Below are 13,432 nucleotides of genomic sequence, written 5' to 3'. Positions count from 1 at the left end.
GCCTGTTGTGTTGGTTAAAAAGAAGGATGGTAAATTGCGATTTTGTGTGGATTTTCGTAAGTTGAATAAAGTGTCGGTGGCAGATGCGTATCCCCTGCCGCGTATGGACGATTCTCTCGACGCCTTGTCAGGGGCTAAGTTTTTTTCAACGCTAGATCTCTCTTCGGGCTTCTGGCAGCTCCCCCTTGACGAGCCCTCGCGAGAAAAGACAGCTTTCCGTACGCCGCAGGGGTTATTCCAATTTAACTGTCTTCCGATGGGGTTGAATGCGGCCCCTGCCACTTTTCAGAGGTTGATGGAGTTGGTATTGACGGGGTTGCAGTGGGAGACATGTCTCATTTATTTAGATGATATTATTGTCTTCAGCCGCACATTTGATGAGCATTTACTGCGGTTGGAGGCTGTATTCACCAGAATGCGTTCTGCTAATTTGAAATTCAAGCCTAAGAAATGTCACCTACTGCAACGCTCCGTTCGATACTTGGGACATATTGTTAGTGCGGACGGGGTGGCCACGGATCCAGAGAAAACTGCATGTGTCCGTGATTGGGCAACCCCGGCCACGGTGGGTGATGTGCGTCGGTTTTTGGGGTTCGCCTCATATTATCGGAGGTTTGTTCCGAATTTTGCTACTATCGCCAGGCCTTTGCATCTCCTTACTGGGAAGGGGCATAAATTTGTGTGGGGACCGCCGGAGGAGGCGGCGTTTCGGAGCCTGCGCGATTTACTGGCTACTGCACCGACGTTGGATTATCCGGATTTTGAACATCCCTTCATTCTGGATACTGATGCAAGTGATACTGGTATTGGGGCGGTGTTGTCCCAGTCGAAAGGTGGAGTTGAGCGTGTGGTGGCGTATGGGAGTCGAGTTTTGTCTCCCGCGGAAACCCGTTACTGCGTCACTCGCAGGGAACTTTTGGCCATTGTTTTTTTTCTCCGCCAATTTCGACCGTATCTGTACGGTCGCTCGTTTATTGTCCGCACGGACCATGCGGCCTTGCAGTATGCTCTTAAGATGGACCAGCCATCCGGACAATTGGCGAGGTGGCTGGACACGCTGCAAGAATTTTCCTTCCAAATTCATCATCGGAAGGGTGTGCGTCACGCTAACGCGGACGCACTTTCCAGGTTGCCGCAACAATCCCCTTGTGCGTGTGCGTCGGGGACGCATAGGTGTGGACCGATTCAGCTCCCCCCTCAGCCTGTCGCGCTGGCGGTGGATGTTCTTGAAACTCCGCTTACACCGGGACCGGGTGATGGGGGACCGGCTGATGGGATTTTGCGTCTTCCGAGGTCTGTGTGGATTCGGGAGCAAATGTTGGACGAATCTTTGGTGTCGTTACGAAAACGAACGGAGAAGGCGGGTAAGGAACTCGGTGCGGGTGGTATTCCGGAAACTGCTCTCCGAGATGGGTTGCTGATGTGGAGGGAAGGGATACAGGAACACTGGCGTCTCGTTGTACCTGCGTCATTGCGGTACGAATTGATTAGATCTTTGCACTGTGACACACTTTTACATCTGGGGGTGCAGAAAACCCTATTGACGCTGCAGCGAGACTATTATTGGCACGGCATGACGACAGATGTCGTCGGTCACGTTCGCGCGTGTACCGATTGTGCCCGCCGTAAGCCGCCTAAACATCCATATGTTCCGCCGATACAATCGATTCAAGTATCTCGGGTTAATGAGCTGGTGGCGTTAGATATTTTGGGACCCTTTCCGCCGTCCGCTAAGGGAAATAAGTATTTACTGGTGGGGGTGGAGTACCTCTCCCGCTGGCCGATGGCCTGGCCTTTGCCTGACTAGTCAGCGGCGTCTATCACTGACGCCTTTCTATTTGGGTATGTAATGGACAAGGGGGCGCCGGAGAGGCTCCTTACAGATCAAGGGCGTAACTTTTCGTCCAAATTGTTGGGGGAGGTGTGTGCGGCTCTTGGAACTAAAAAGATACGGACGTCCCCCTACCACCCACAAACGGATGGTATGGTGGAGCGGTTGAATCGGACTCTATCCGCCATGCTGTGCCATACAGTCGGGGAAAATCAATCTGATTGGGATCTGCATATCCCTGGGGTGCTTTCGGCGTATCGCATGACGCCGCACGCGGCTACTGGATACTCGCCGTTCTTTCTTATGTACGGCCGTGAAAATGTGCTGCCGATTAATGAGCAGTTGGGAACCGGTGCGAGGGGACCTGTTAAGCCTCTTCCTGAGTATATTCAGGACAACGTTCGCCGTGTCACTGAGGCGAGGGAAAGAGCCCGCATGGCTACGGCCAAAGCTCAGGCCAGGAATGAGCGGTGTGCCCGACGTTCGAAGGGGGAGTGCCCCTGGAAAACGGGGGACCTGGCCTGGCTTCATTGCCCACAGGTGCGGCCAGGTACCTCTCCTAAATTACATAAACCATGGCAAGGTCCGGTCCGCCTCATTGAGGTTCCCAACCCACAGTCGGCGCGTGTTCGGGTTGGTTCGCGGCGCTGGTTCGTGCATACATCCCGGTTGAAGCCATACATTGCCCCGCGGCCGGATGCGTCATCTCCCGAAGTTGCCTTGCCGGGGTCTGTTGCTACCGACTCGCCCTTGCCTGTGCCTGCTGACCTTGCGAGAGCGCCTGTCGTACCCTTCACAGACAAGCCGGCCGTGACGCCGCAGGAAGGAGGACGTTCCGCTCGTGGGATGCCGACCGGAGCCGCAGAACCTACGGAACCTGCAGCTCTTCCTATCCCTCCGCGGACGCGATTACGGGATGTCTCTGGACGCGACCGGGACAGTGGCGGGCCTCCAATGGCGACGGATGAACTCGCTCCCGTCGCCCTTAAAACCCTGCCACGTTCCCGCTCGGCGGGTGGGCTGCCGACCGTCCAGGACGGCCCGGCTACCCGTACTCGCTCGAAATCCCTCACGTTTCGTTAAATTGTGTTGTGTTGTGTTCTTGTTATATTGTTGTTGCATGCTTCGTGTCTTTTTACGTGTTGGTCCTTTACACCCGCATTGCTTGTCAAGTTGCATTTCAGCCGAGGTCGGCTGGATTTTCTTTATGGGGGAGGGTGATGTAATGCGGGCGTAAACGGCCCTCCGGAGGTGACGTCATGAGGGGAGGAGTTAGGTCACGTGGGGGGAGAGGGGTTAAGCTATAGAAGGAGGGGAACCGGAAGAGGATAGGGAGTGACGGGGGACCAGGAACGAGAGAGGCCACGAAGGGCGAAGCGGAGGGTGGCGAGATCGCCACGAACACAGGGGAGCGAGGATCGGCACCGTTGGCCAGCGGTGACCGACCCGAAGCAGCGAGGAGGCTGCAGTCAGCAGCGGGGCTGCATACAGAGTTAGCAGCGGGTCTGCATACAGAGTAGCAGCCAAGAGGGTCTGCATATAGGGTTAGCAGCGGGGGTCTGCATAGGGAGTCGGCAGCGAGTCTGCAGGGAGAGAACGGAGGTTACAGTAGACGAAGCAGAGAGTCTGCGGGGAGAGAAAGGAAGCTATAATAGCGATAACAGCCGGGGGCTACAAATACAGTGTTATAACAGAGTGCCGTGTGGGAGAAGACAAGAACCCAATAAAGGACACGAAGTCAGAGAGAAGTGTCCGAGTCCTTTTATTACATAAGTATGGCTGGACCTGTCTGTGTATCTTTGGGTGTGTGTTAATGCACGTGTGTGTGTTAATGCACGTGTGTGTGTGTCTGTGTGTGTCTGTGTGGTGTGGCTGACCCCGTAGGTGTGGCTGGATGCCGGCACACAGACGTTCTACTCGTACGCGCTTGGTTTCGGAGCCCTGTCCACCCTCGGCAGTTACAACCGCTTCCATAACAACTGCCTCAGGTGCGTGTGCGTGTGTACGCATGTGTGTGCGTGTGTGTACGCCGGGCATGGTGCTGGCCACCTACTTCTTCGTGTACCGTGCCGGCCTTCATAGGTGCTCACTAACACCACTTGCCCCAACAGTCTGTTAAGGCTACATGGGGAATCTTTGTCTTTGTGTATGCGTAATGTGGAAGTGCAACGGTTCGTGCGCCGCGCTACGAACCCAGCGACCCGAGTTTGATTCCCGCTCACGGCCAAGATTAGTGACGATTATCTGAACCGGTTGTGGGCCTCCCCAAGATCGACTTGACACCAAATGAGTCCCTGGTGCAGTGTACCAACATCGCCATTGAGGAGACCAAAGCGGTCGTGGTGCTGCCCGCCCACCCAGCCCAGCGTGCGCCTCACTCGCCTTCACAGAGACTCCCTCACAGCACTTGCCCCTACAGTCTCTTTGGGCGACAGGAGGGATGCGTGTGTGCGTGCGCGCATTCGCTCGTTAACACGCCTCCACTTCCTCATTAGGGACACGTACGTGCTGGCGCTCATCAACTCTGGCACGAGCCTCTTTGCCGGCTTCGTGGTCTTCTCCATCCTGGGCTTCATGGCGCACGAGCAGGGCGTGCCCATCGACATGGTCGCAGAGTCCGGTGAGTGCCGCATCACCGCCGGCAACATTGCCATCATCATCGTTGTCGTTATCGCCACAGTTGTCATCATCGTCGTCATCACCATAATCACCAACACCGCCATCAATATCACCATCACCACCATCATCATTCTCATCATCGCCATCGTCACCTTCACCGCCGCCATGCCCATCATCGTCACCATCACTGCCATCGTCATCATTTTCATTGCCGCCATTATCACCTCCCTAACAGCGCTAGCCCCAACAGTTTGTTTGGGCTATATGGGGTATTGTTCTCCCTGTACGCTAGGCCCCGGGCTGATTCGTCGCGTACCCGCGCGCCGTCACCATGCGGCAACCCGAGTTCGATTCCCGCTCACGGTCAACACCGGTGACAATTATCTGAACCGGCCCTGGGCCTCCCCTAGGTGGACTCGGCCTCAAATGAGTACCTGGCGCGATGTGTAAACATCGCCACTAGGGAGACAAAGGCAGCCGGGCATGGCTTCTGGCCACCCACGCCTTCGTGTACCGTGCCTGCCTTTGTAGGTGCTCGCTAACAGCACCAACAGTCTGTTCAGACTAGACAGGGGATCTTTGTTCCGTGTACGTGCGTACTCTACGTATGTGTGTACTCTACGTATGTGTGTACTCTATGTGTGTGTACTCTATGTGTGTGTACTCTACGTACGTGTGTACTCTGTGTGTGTACTCTATGTATGTGTGTACTCTATGTGTGTGTACTCTACGTACGTGTGTACTCTATGTGTGTGTACCCTATGTATGTGTACTCTATGTATGTGTACTCTACGTGTGTGTACTCTATGTATGTGTGTACTCTATGTATGTGTGTACTCTACGTATGTGTACTCTACGTATGTGTGTACTCTACGTACGTGCGTACTCTACGTACGTGCGTACTCTACGTACGTGCGTACTCTACGTACGTGCGTACTCTACGTACGTGCGTACTCTACGTACGTGCGTACTCTACGTATGTGCGTACTCTAAATATGTGTACTCTATGTACGTGCGTACTCTACGTATGTGCGTACTCTAAATATGTGTACTCTATGTACGTGCGTACTCTACGTATGTGCGTACTCTAAATATGTGTACTCTATGTACGTGTGTACTCTACGTATGTGTACTGCAGGTCCTGGGCTGGCATTCATCGCGTACCCTCGCGCCGTCACCATGATGCCGGTGCCCGTGCTTTGGGCCGTCCTCTTCTTCGTCATGCTGCTGCTGCTCGGCCTCGACAGCCAGGTCCGCCTACGCCCCCCCGCCCCGCCCGCCCGTACTTCACACAAACCGAGCCCGGTCGCCTACCTGCTCGCCCGCTCCCGGACACGTCCCGACGTGCGCGCGTGCGTGACCCGTGCGTGACCGGTGCGTGCGCGCGTGCGTGACCCGTGCGCCGCGTGTGTGCCCCCCGCGCTCGCAGTTCGTGGCGATCGAGGGGTTCGTGACAGGCATCTCGGACATCTTCCCCACGGTGCTGCGAGGCCGCGGGAGGCGCGAGCTCTTCGTCGCCGCCTGCTGCGTCGTCAAGTTCCTCGTCAGCTTTGTCATGGTCATGCAGGTTCGTCCGTCGCCGTGGCGACGTCCCACCCCACCTCGCCCCCGGGGGTAACGGGTGGGGGGGAAGGGAAGCGCCGCTCCGCACCGCGTGAAGCGTCGCCGGACGTAGTTGCGCGATATCCACTTCCGCGGGCCGTACCCTCAGAGGAACGGCTGCGCTGACCTGCGGGAGCTCCAAACGGGTTCCGCGTTCCGTGTCGCTCACGAGCCAAGCGTCTTGAGCGACGCTTGGCTCGGGATTGGTGTCACATGGCCCTGCGCCATCCGCGCTCGCTGCTCGTCGTCGCAGAGAGGTTCGCGGTTCGAATCCGCCAGGCCGCCCTGGTTAACTCTGAGGCGCCGACCGTAAAATAACAACGAAGCGCCGTCCCCACGATGTCAGTCGAAATGAGGGAGAAGGTGAGCTTGTGTTGGCGTCACCATCCCAAATGTGGCAAATATTGAAAAATTACTCTGCAAATCACTCAAACGGGACTCCACACACAGCAGCAGCATCCCCCGCTTCGAAACGACTCCAGACTGCGTCTGGGACACGCAACAATAGCCTTGCGCTTTAAGAACCAGTGGGGCAATGCCAAATATGCTAAATTATAACCATTTTCAGTAGCATCATTGTCATCACACACGGCAGAGGCACCTTCAGCAGCAGTGGTAACAAGATATCACCACTGGCATTGTCCACAGTAGCTTTGCTTTTGTCGGCATCAAACATCATCAAGAGCATCACCAACACCATCATCATCAGCTGCTGCATCAGCAGATGCAACAGCAGCAGTCACCGTAAACACCATCGCCCACCCTATGTGCTCTGTGGTCGGCATTGTTCGTGATTTTGAATGGGGGTGACGGCGGGGGTCGTTAATGTAGCGCTGTGCTGCCGCCACTCCCAGGGAGGAATCTACATCTTCCAGCTGTTTGACAACTACGCAGTGAGCGGCTACACCCTGCTGTGGCAGGTCGGGTGGCAGTGCATCGTGGTGGCGTGGGTCTACGGTACAACGCGCGCACACACATACACCTGCACACGCACTTGCATGCACACACGCACACTTACACATGCACACACAAAGACAAAGATCCCCTGTATAGCCTGAACAGACTGTTGGGGCAAGTGCTGTTATCGAGCACCTATGAAGGCCAGAACGCTGCACGAGGGGGTGGGTGGCCAGGACCACGCCCGACCGCCTTTGTCTTCCCAGTGGTGATGTTTACATACCACACCAGGTACTCATTTTAGGCTGAGTCGACCTAGGGGAGGCCCAGGACCGGTTCAAATAATCGTCACTGGTGTTGGCCATGAACACGGGTCGCCGGGTTCATAGCGCAGCGCGCTAACCGCTACACTACCACTCCCCACATGCAGAGATGCCTACACGCACACACATCAACATACACACACCTAAACAGATACACACATCCCCAGAAACACAAACACTTATACGCACAGAATCCGATGAGCTATGAAGCTATTTTTCACCGATGTCCACGCACACCTACACACACACACCTACAAGCGCACACACCTACACGTGTACACACATACACACACAAAAACCTATACAGACGCGCACACCGCTATTTAGACTGGAGGAATCCGATGGGCTATGAAGCTATTTTTCAGAGATGTCTACACACAACAACAATAACCGCCATTTGTCACACATAGAGACAGCGCTTGTGCCAGGCTAGATGCACTTTTAGGCCACGCGAAGTGGAGGAGGCTCGGTGGCAGGAGGTCATGGGGGGACAAAGCCGGATGCGATGGGTTTTCTGACTGAGATGACTGGCAGATGCACAACCTGTGTCCCCTACTGTGCTAACTTTCTGCGTTTTAGCCGCCCGGCGCTCTGCTGATCATGAGCGTCGCTCCTCTGCCCTCCGTTGTTGCTGGAGGGCGACTGCCTCCAGCTCCCCAGTAGCATCCTTCACGAGCCTCCTCTACAGAGGCCGATCTTGACACCGCTGGTACCAGTCATCGGCAAGTCCAATCGGCTCCACATCCTTCTGTACCACATCAGTATATCTCTTCTCCAGCCCGTGGCATGCCTGTTTAGCCCCCTCTGTCCAGCCAAAAAGAAAAGCTGGTCCATGTGGGCTACATGACCCAGCAAATGCAGCTTCGCTTGCTGGAGGAGCTCACCGATGGGACTGTGTGTACATGTGTGTGCGTGCACCTGTGTGTGTGTACATGTGTGTGTGTACACACATATACACACATGGGGAGCGGTAGCACAGCGATGAGCGCCCTGTGTGGTAAACCCAGTGACCCGAGTTGGATCCCTGCTCACTGCCAACATTAGTGACGATTATCTGAACCTATCCTGTCACTCTCCTAGGTTCATTCAGCCTTAAATGAGTACCTGGTGCAATGTGTAAACATCGCTACGAGGGAGAAAAAGGCGGCCGGGAGTGGTGCTGGCCACCCACCCCCTTGTGTGCTGTACCGGCCTTCATAGGTGCTCTTTGCTAGCAGCACTTGCCTCAACAGTGTGTTAAGGCTACACGGGGTGATCTTTGTCCTTGTTTTGCAGGTAGCTCCCGCTTCATGGAGGATGTGGTGCTCATGATTGGGTATCGGCCCAACTGGTGGATCGGGTGGTGTTGGAAATTCATCACTCCCACACTGTGCATGGTGAGCACATTGCTCACCGCACTCGGCACACTACACTATACCGGCTGACCACGACGTTCGCCTTACCACGCTCACGTTATTGCGTGGCGAATTATGGTGTGAAGGTGGGTGGGTGAGTGAATAATGTGGCGAGAAGGTGGTTTAGTGAGTGAGAGATGTGGTGAGTTTGCAGTTGAGTAGGCGGTCGAGTGGGTGAGCGATGTGACGAGCGAGCGAGTAGTTCACCGCCCACGCCGCACTCTCCACGCCACGCGCTCGAGGCCCATCGACCGCTCGCCACGAACCTCTCCCTGCATCTACGACCCCCCCCCACCACGAACCTCTCCCTGCATCCACGACCCCCCCCCAACCACGAACCTCTCCCTGCATCCACGACCCCCCCCCACCACGAACCTCTCCCTGCATCCACGACCCCCCCCCCCCACCACGAACCTCTCCCTGCATCCACGACCCCCCCCCCACCACGAACCTTTCCCTGCATCCACGACCCCCCCCCCCCCACCACGAACCTCTCCCTGCATCCACGACCCCCCCCCCAACCGCGCCCCACGGTGCCCTGCCTGCCGGTGACGTCCGACCTCCTAACCCCTGCGCTGCTTCCTCCTCGGGGACCCTCGCGCAGGGCATGCTGCTGTTCCAGCTGATTCAGTACAAGGGCCCCACGTACAACAAGGTGTACGTGTACCCGTGGTGGGGCGAGGCACTGGGCTGGCTGCTCTCCCTCTCCTCCATGCTGTGCCTGCCCCTCACCCTCCTCTACCTGCTCGTGGCGCGTGGCAAGGGCACGCTGAAGCAGGTACAGCCGAATACACGCACACACCACTCGTCTGGGTGCACGCACACACCACTCGTCTGGGTGCACGCACACACCACTCGTCTGGGTACACGCACACACCACTCGCCTGGGTACGCACACACCACTCGTCTGGGTGCACACACACACCACTCGTCTGGGTGCACGCACACACCACTCGCCTGGGTACGCACACACCACTCGTCTGGGTACACGCACACACCACTCGTCTGGGTGCACGCACACACCACTCGTCTGGGTGCACGCACACACCACTCGTCTGGGTGCACGCACACACCACTCGTCTGGGTACACGCACACACCACTCGCCTGGGTACGCACACACCACTCGTCTGGGTGCACACACACACCACTCGTCTGGGTGCACGCACACACCACTCGTCTGGGTACACGCACACACCACTCGCCTGGGTACACACACACACCACTCGTCTGGGTACACGCACACACCACTCGCCTGGGTGCACGCACACACCACTCGTCTGAGTACACACACACACCACTCGTCTGGGTACACGCACACACCACTCGCCTGGGTACGCACACACCACTCGCCTGGGTACGCACACACACCACTCGTCTGGGTGCACGCACACACCACTCGTCTGGGTACACACACACACCACTCGCCTGGGTACACACACACACCACTCGTCTGGGTACACACACACACCACTCGTCTGGGTACACGCACACAGCACTCGTCTGGGTACACGCACGCTCACCTGGGTACACGCACGTACACTCACCTGTGTGTGGTCCGTGTCGTCTCCGTGCCCCCCCTCACCCCCCCCCCCCCCCCAGCGCTGGCGCCACCTCACCACGCCGGTGCTGGGCCCCCACGTGGAGCGGCACCGCCGCGCAGCGCTGGCGGCCGCGGGGCCCCCTGACAACGGGGCCCTCGACACCCTCATCGGGGGGCACCACGCCAAGGGGGGCGCCCCCAACGGCAACGCCATCGAGCTCGAGATGCTGAGGGAAAGCAAGATGTGAGGGGGGGGGCGGCGGGGGGGGGGGGGAGTCCCCTTTGCGCGAAGGGGGGTCCTTAGTCTCCAGAGGGTCCTTTATATAGAGGAGTCCTCGATACCAACCCAGGGTCCCATCTCGCACCAGGAGGTTCCATTTGTTTAGAGGGGTCCCCTTTATCACAGAGACGATCACCAGGAGGGCCCCTTTTATCGACGGGGGGGGGGGGGTGGGGGGGAACGCACGTACGGGGTCCTTGGGTACGCGAGGGAGTGGTGGGGGGGCGGGTGAGAGGGGTCCATTGGTATCCAGTGCGATGCGGATACATGGGGCACTGTGCGCGTGCGTGTGTGTTGCACGGGATATGCACTTTTATTTTTTAAACGAATTTAACTTTTTTTTATTTAGTTTTCGTTTCCCATTTCGCGTCTCTCTGCAAGTGCTTGAGGTCACCATTCACACCCCTGCTGTGTGAGCAGGGGTTGGGGGCAGCCATGGTCGTGTAAAGGTGGGGGGGGGGGGCAGGGCGGTGGTTGTTGTTGGTGAATGAACGATCTTACTCCGGGTTTTTCTCTGGGTTACTGCAATTCCCCCCCACCCAAAAAAATACCTGGACAGGATCTTTCTCATCATCGGAGCACGAAGCTCGACTCGAATAAAACAAAATGCTCTGGTCCACATTTCGCGGAGGCCATCACCGCCGCTGCCCCGATGATTTGCTCTCGATTTTTTTCCCCATTTATATGTTGTAAACAAAAAATTACGTAATCCGAATTATTTCCACGCCATCTCGTAGGCAGGCGAATCCACCGCCCACAGACGCCGCAGAGTAAAAGTTACGCTTCTCGTTTGGGCGAAACAAGAGGCGTCCCGGCGAGGCCGTCTGTCGGCCGTGCAGAGAGGCGGCCGCCACGGGCGCTGCGGCCTCGCTCCACCGGCGCTTCGCTTTGCGTGGCTTTCCCGAGCGGCAGAAAAAAGTCGAGGGCGGGTCGACCGGACTGTCTCGTTATCGTTGTTTTCACTGCCTTTACGTTTCTTAATTTAAATGGTTTAGTCGTTTAAAAGCGAGGTGGGGACAGAGAGTGGTGGGGGGGGGGGGAGAAGGCGGTGTGACGTGGTGACCCGCGCGTCCCCGGGCTAATGAGAGCGAAACGCGGCGACCCGGCGCGCCGCTACGAAGCGCCGGTGCGCGTCGCGCGAGCGGCACGGGCCGGCGCACCCCTGGGCCGGGGAGATGCCGCTTGCTGGCGCTGGCGGACGACGCGGGGGCAGAGGCTCGGGAACTCGGGAGCGGTCCCCGCAACTGGCCACGCGGCTTCGCGGTGATCGGGGGTTGACTTGCCCCATCATCCCTCCAGGGTCAATGAAATTGACACTGCACCACTTTGAGGGGAGATTAACAGCATTTGTCCTATGGATAGACTTACCCCCGCCATAGTAACGTGGAATTATCCCAATTCGCCGCTGGCTGAGGGCTGCTGTAGACGGGAGATGGGCTTGATGCCCGATTGCTCATTTGAGCAGCTGTCGATTGCTCTGGCTTGCGTGTTCAGTTGAATCAGCTGCTGGCTCCCAAAACTCTCAACCCAAATATCCTGGACCTGGACCGACGTTTCCCGAATGTAGTTCCTCCTTCTGTCCACGACGTTGAATGGTCCCTCTGGAGCCAGGACCGGCGGTTAGAGATCCCACCTCGACCCCTTTACCTGCTTCTGCTGGATGTGGATGCGTGTCACTGGACAGACTGATATGTTCATCCTAATAAAGGTGGAGGGGGTGGGGTGGCGGGAAGGACTTGAGAGAGAGGAGCACATGAATGAAAATAATTTGGGGGCGACTGCCCTCAAGCTATGCTCCCCTAACCCCCCGCCCCCCCCCCCCCCGGATTCCACGACTAATGCTGAACGTGGAACTGGCAGTCGCAGAACCAGCATCAGCTGCACAATCATCGATCCTTTTTTCCAGAATCTTGACCGGGTGGTTCCAGTAGGTAGCAGCCGGCATTGTTTGGAAGACTGGGTACAATAGCGGGGGGGGGGGGGGTCGGCGATGTTCTTCATCCCCGGGGTCTGCGATTGTGTGCGGAGCGACGGTGATGCAGCCTCTCGGACACCGGAGGAGGAGGAGAGGACTGCTCGGTGACACCGGTAACATGGAGTATTTACAAACGATGACGGCGATGGGTGGTGGTGGTGGTGGGTGCATCTGTCTGTCATCTCCGTCAACCCATACGGCACCCGGGTCTGTCCCGTGACCTCCTGACACCAGCGAGCCCTCGACACTTCACGTGGCCTCCACGCCGTGGTGAACGGCGGTTGTCGGGGAGGATGTGGGGTGGGGGGGGCAGCAGGAGGTGGATGGGTGACAGCAGGAGCCGATTTTTTTTTTTACACGAAAACCAAAACGTGTGCGGGAGAGAGGAGAACGCGGCGCTCGCGGCGTGAACGCGGCGCGGAGTTGACGGTGGCGACGGCGGCAGCGATGACTATTAACGTCGTCGGCTACGATGGCGTTCGTGCTGTATATTACAGTATAATACTGTGAGTGCGGCCTTGCGGCTCGCTCTGCATCTTGACCAGAGCCGGCATAATCACGCGGAGCTTTTTTTGATACGAAAATGATCGACGCAAAAATGTATGAATTAAAATAAATACATGATACATTAATAAAAGTCCCACGATGTGGAGAGAGAGAGAGAGAGGCTCTGCGCGTCGTGTGTGTCCGGCACGTCGCCAGCGCTGGTTGAAGCGTGACGACGACGAGGCACGGGACGGCGACACGCGGCACAGCAGTCGGGGCTGCCCGCATCATGCGCTCCTCGAAGGCCGTGGCGCCCGTGGGTGCCTTGTGGAGACGTGGATGTGTGTATTCGTATTGTTGTACGCTTAGCTGTTTGTTATTTACATCCTCTCACACGACGCTAACGATCAATTTGAGTTGTGATTTCTATGCCTCCCCAGTGGTGATGTTTGCACACCGCACCAGGTACTCATTTGAGGCCGAG

General features: G+C 57.1%; 1 protein-coding gene across 2 annotated transcripts in view; it reads left to right on the top strand.

Annotated features, from left to right (window-relative positions):
* The window catches only part of LOC133356589 (sodium- and chloride-dependent creatine transporter 1-like), a 37,954-nt gene extending 24,830 nt beyond the window's left edge, over positions 1 to 13,124 (top strand). For both annotated transcript variants that reach the window (XM_061574185.1, XM_061574184.1), the window contains 9 exons: positions 3,716 to 3,819; positions 4,327 to 4,451; positions 5,589 to 5,701; positions 5,880 to 6,017; positions 6,907 to 7,009; positions 8,548 to 8,648; positions 9,271 to 9,444; positions 10,267 to 10,451; positions 12,394 to 13,124. In XM_061574185.1, the coding sequence (XP_061430169.1) occupies positions 3,716 to 3,819; positions 4,327 to 4,451; positions 5,589 to 5,701; positions 5,880 to 6,017; positions 6,907 to 7,009; positions 8,548 to 8,648; positions 9,271 to 9,444; positions 10,267 to 10,451; positions 12,394 to 12,418 (1,068 nt within the window). In that variant the 3' untranslated portion in view covers positions 12,419 to 13,124. The remainder of the gene's footprint in view (positions 1 to 3,715; positions 3,820 to 4,326; positions 4,452 to 5,588; positions 5,702 to 5,879; positions 6,018 to 6,906; positions 7,010 to 8,547; positions 8,649 to 9,270; positions 9,445 to 10,266; positions 10,452 to 12,393) is intronic.
* The last annotated feature ends 308 nt before the right edge of the window (positions 13,125 to 13,432 follow it).

The sequence above is a fragment of the Lethenteron reissneri genome, chromosome 54 (assembly GCF_015708825.2).
Source record: "Lethenteron reissneri isolate LAM-NWPU_2019-01 chromosome 54, ASM1570882v1, whole genome shotgun sequence".
NCBI classification, from domain to species: Eukaryota; Metazoa; Chordata; class Hyperoartia; order Petromyzontiformes; family Petromyzontidae; genus Lethenteron; species Lethenteron reissneri.
The sequence above is the reverse complement of the archived record's forward strand: the minus strand, read 5'-3'. Positions and strand labels throughout refer to the sequence as shown.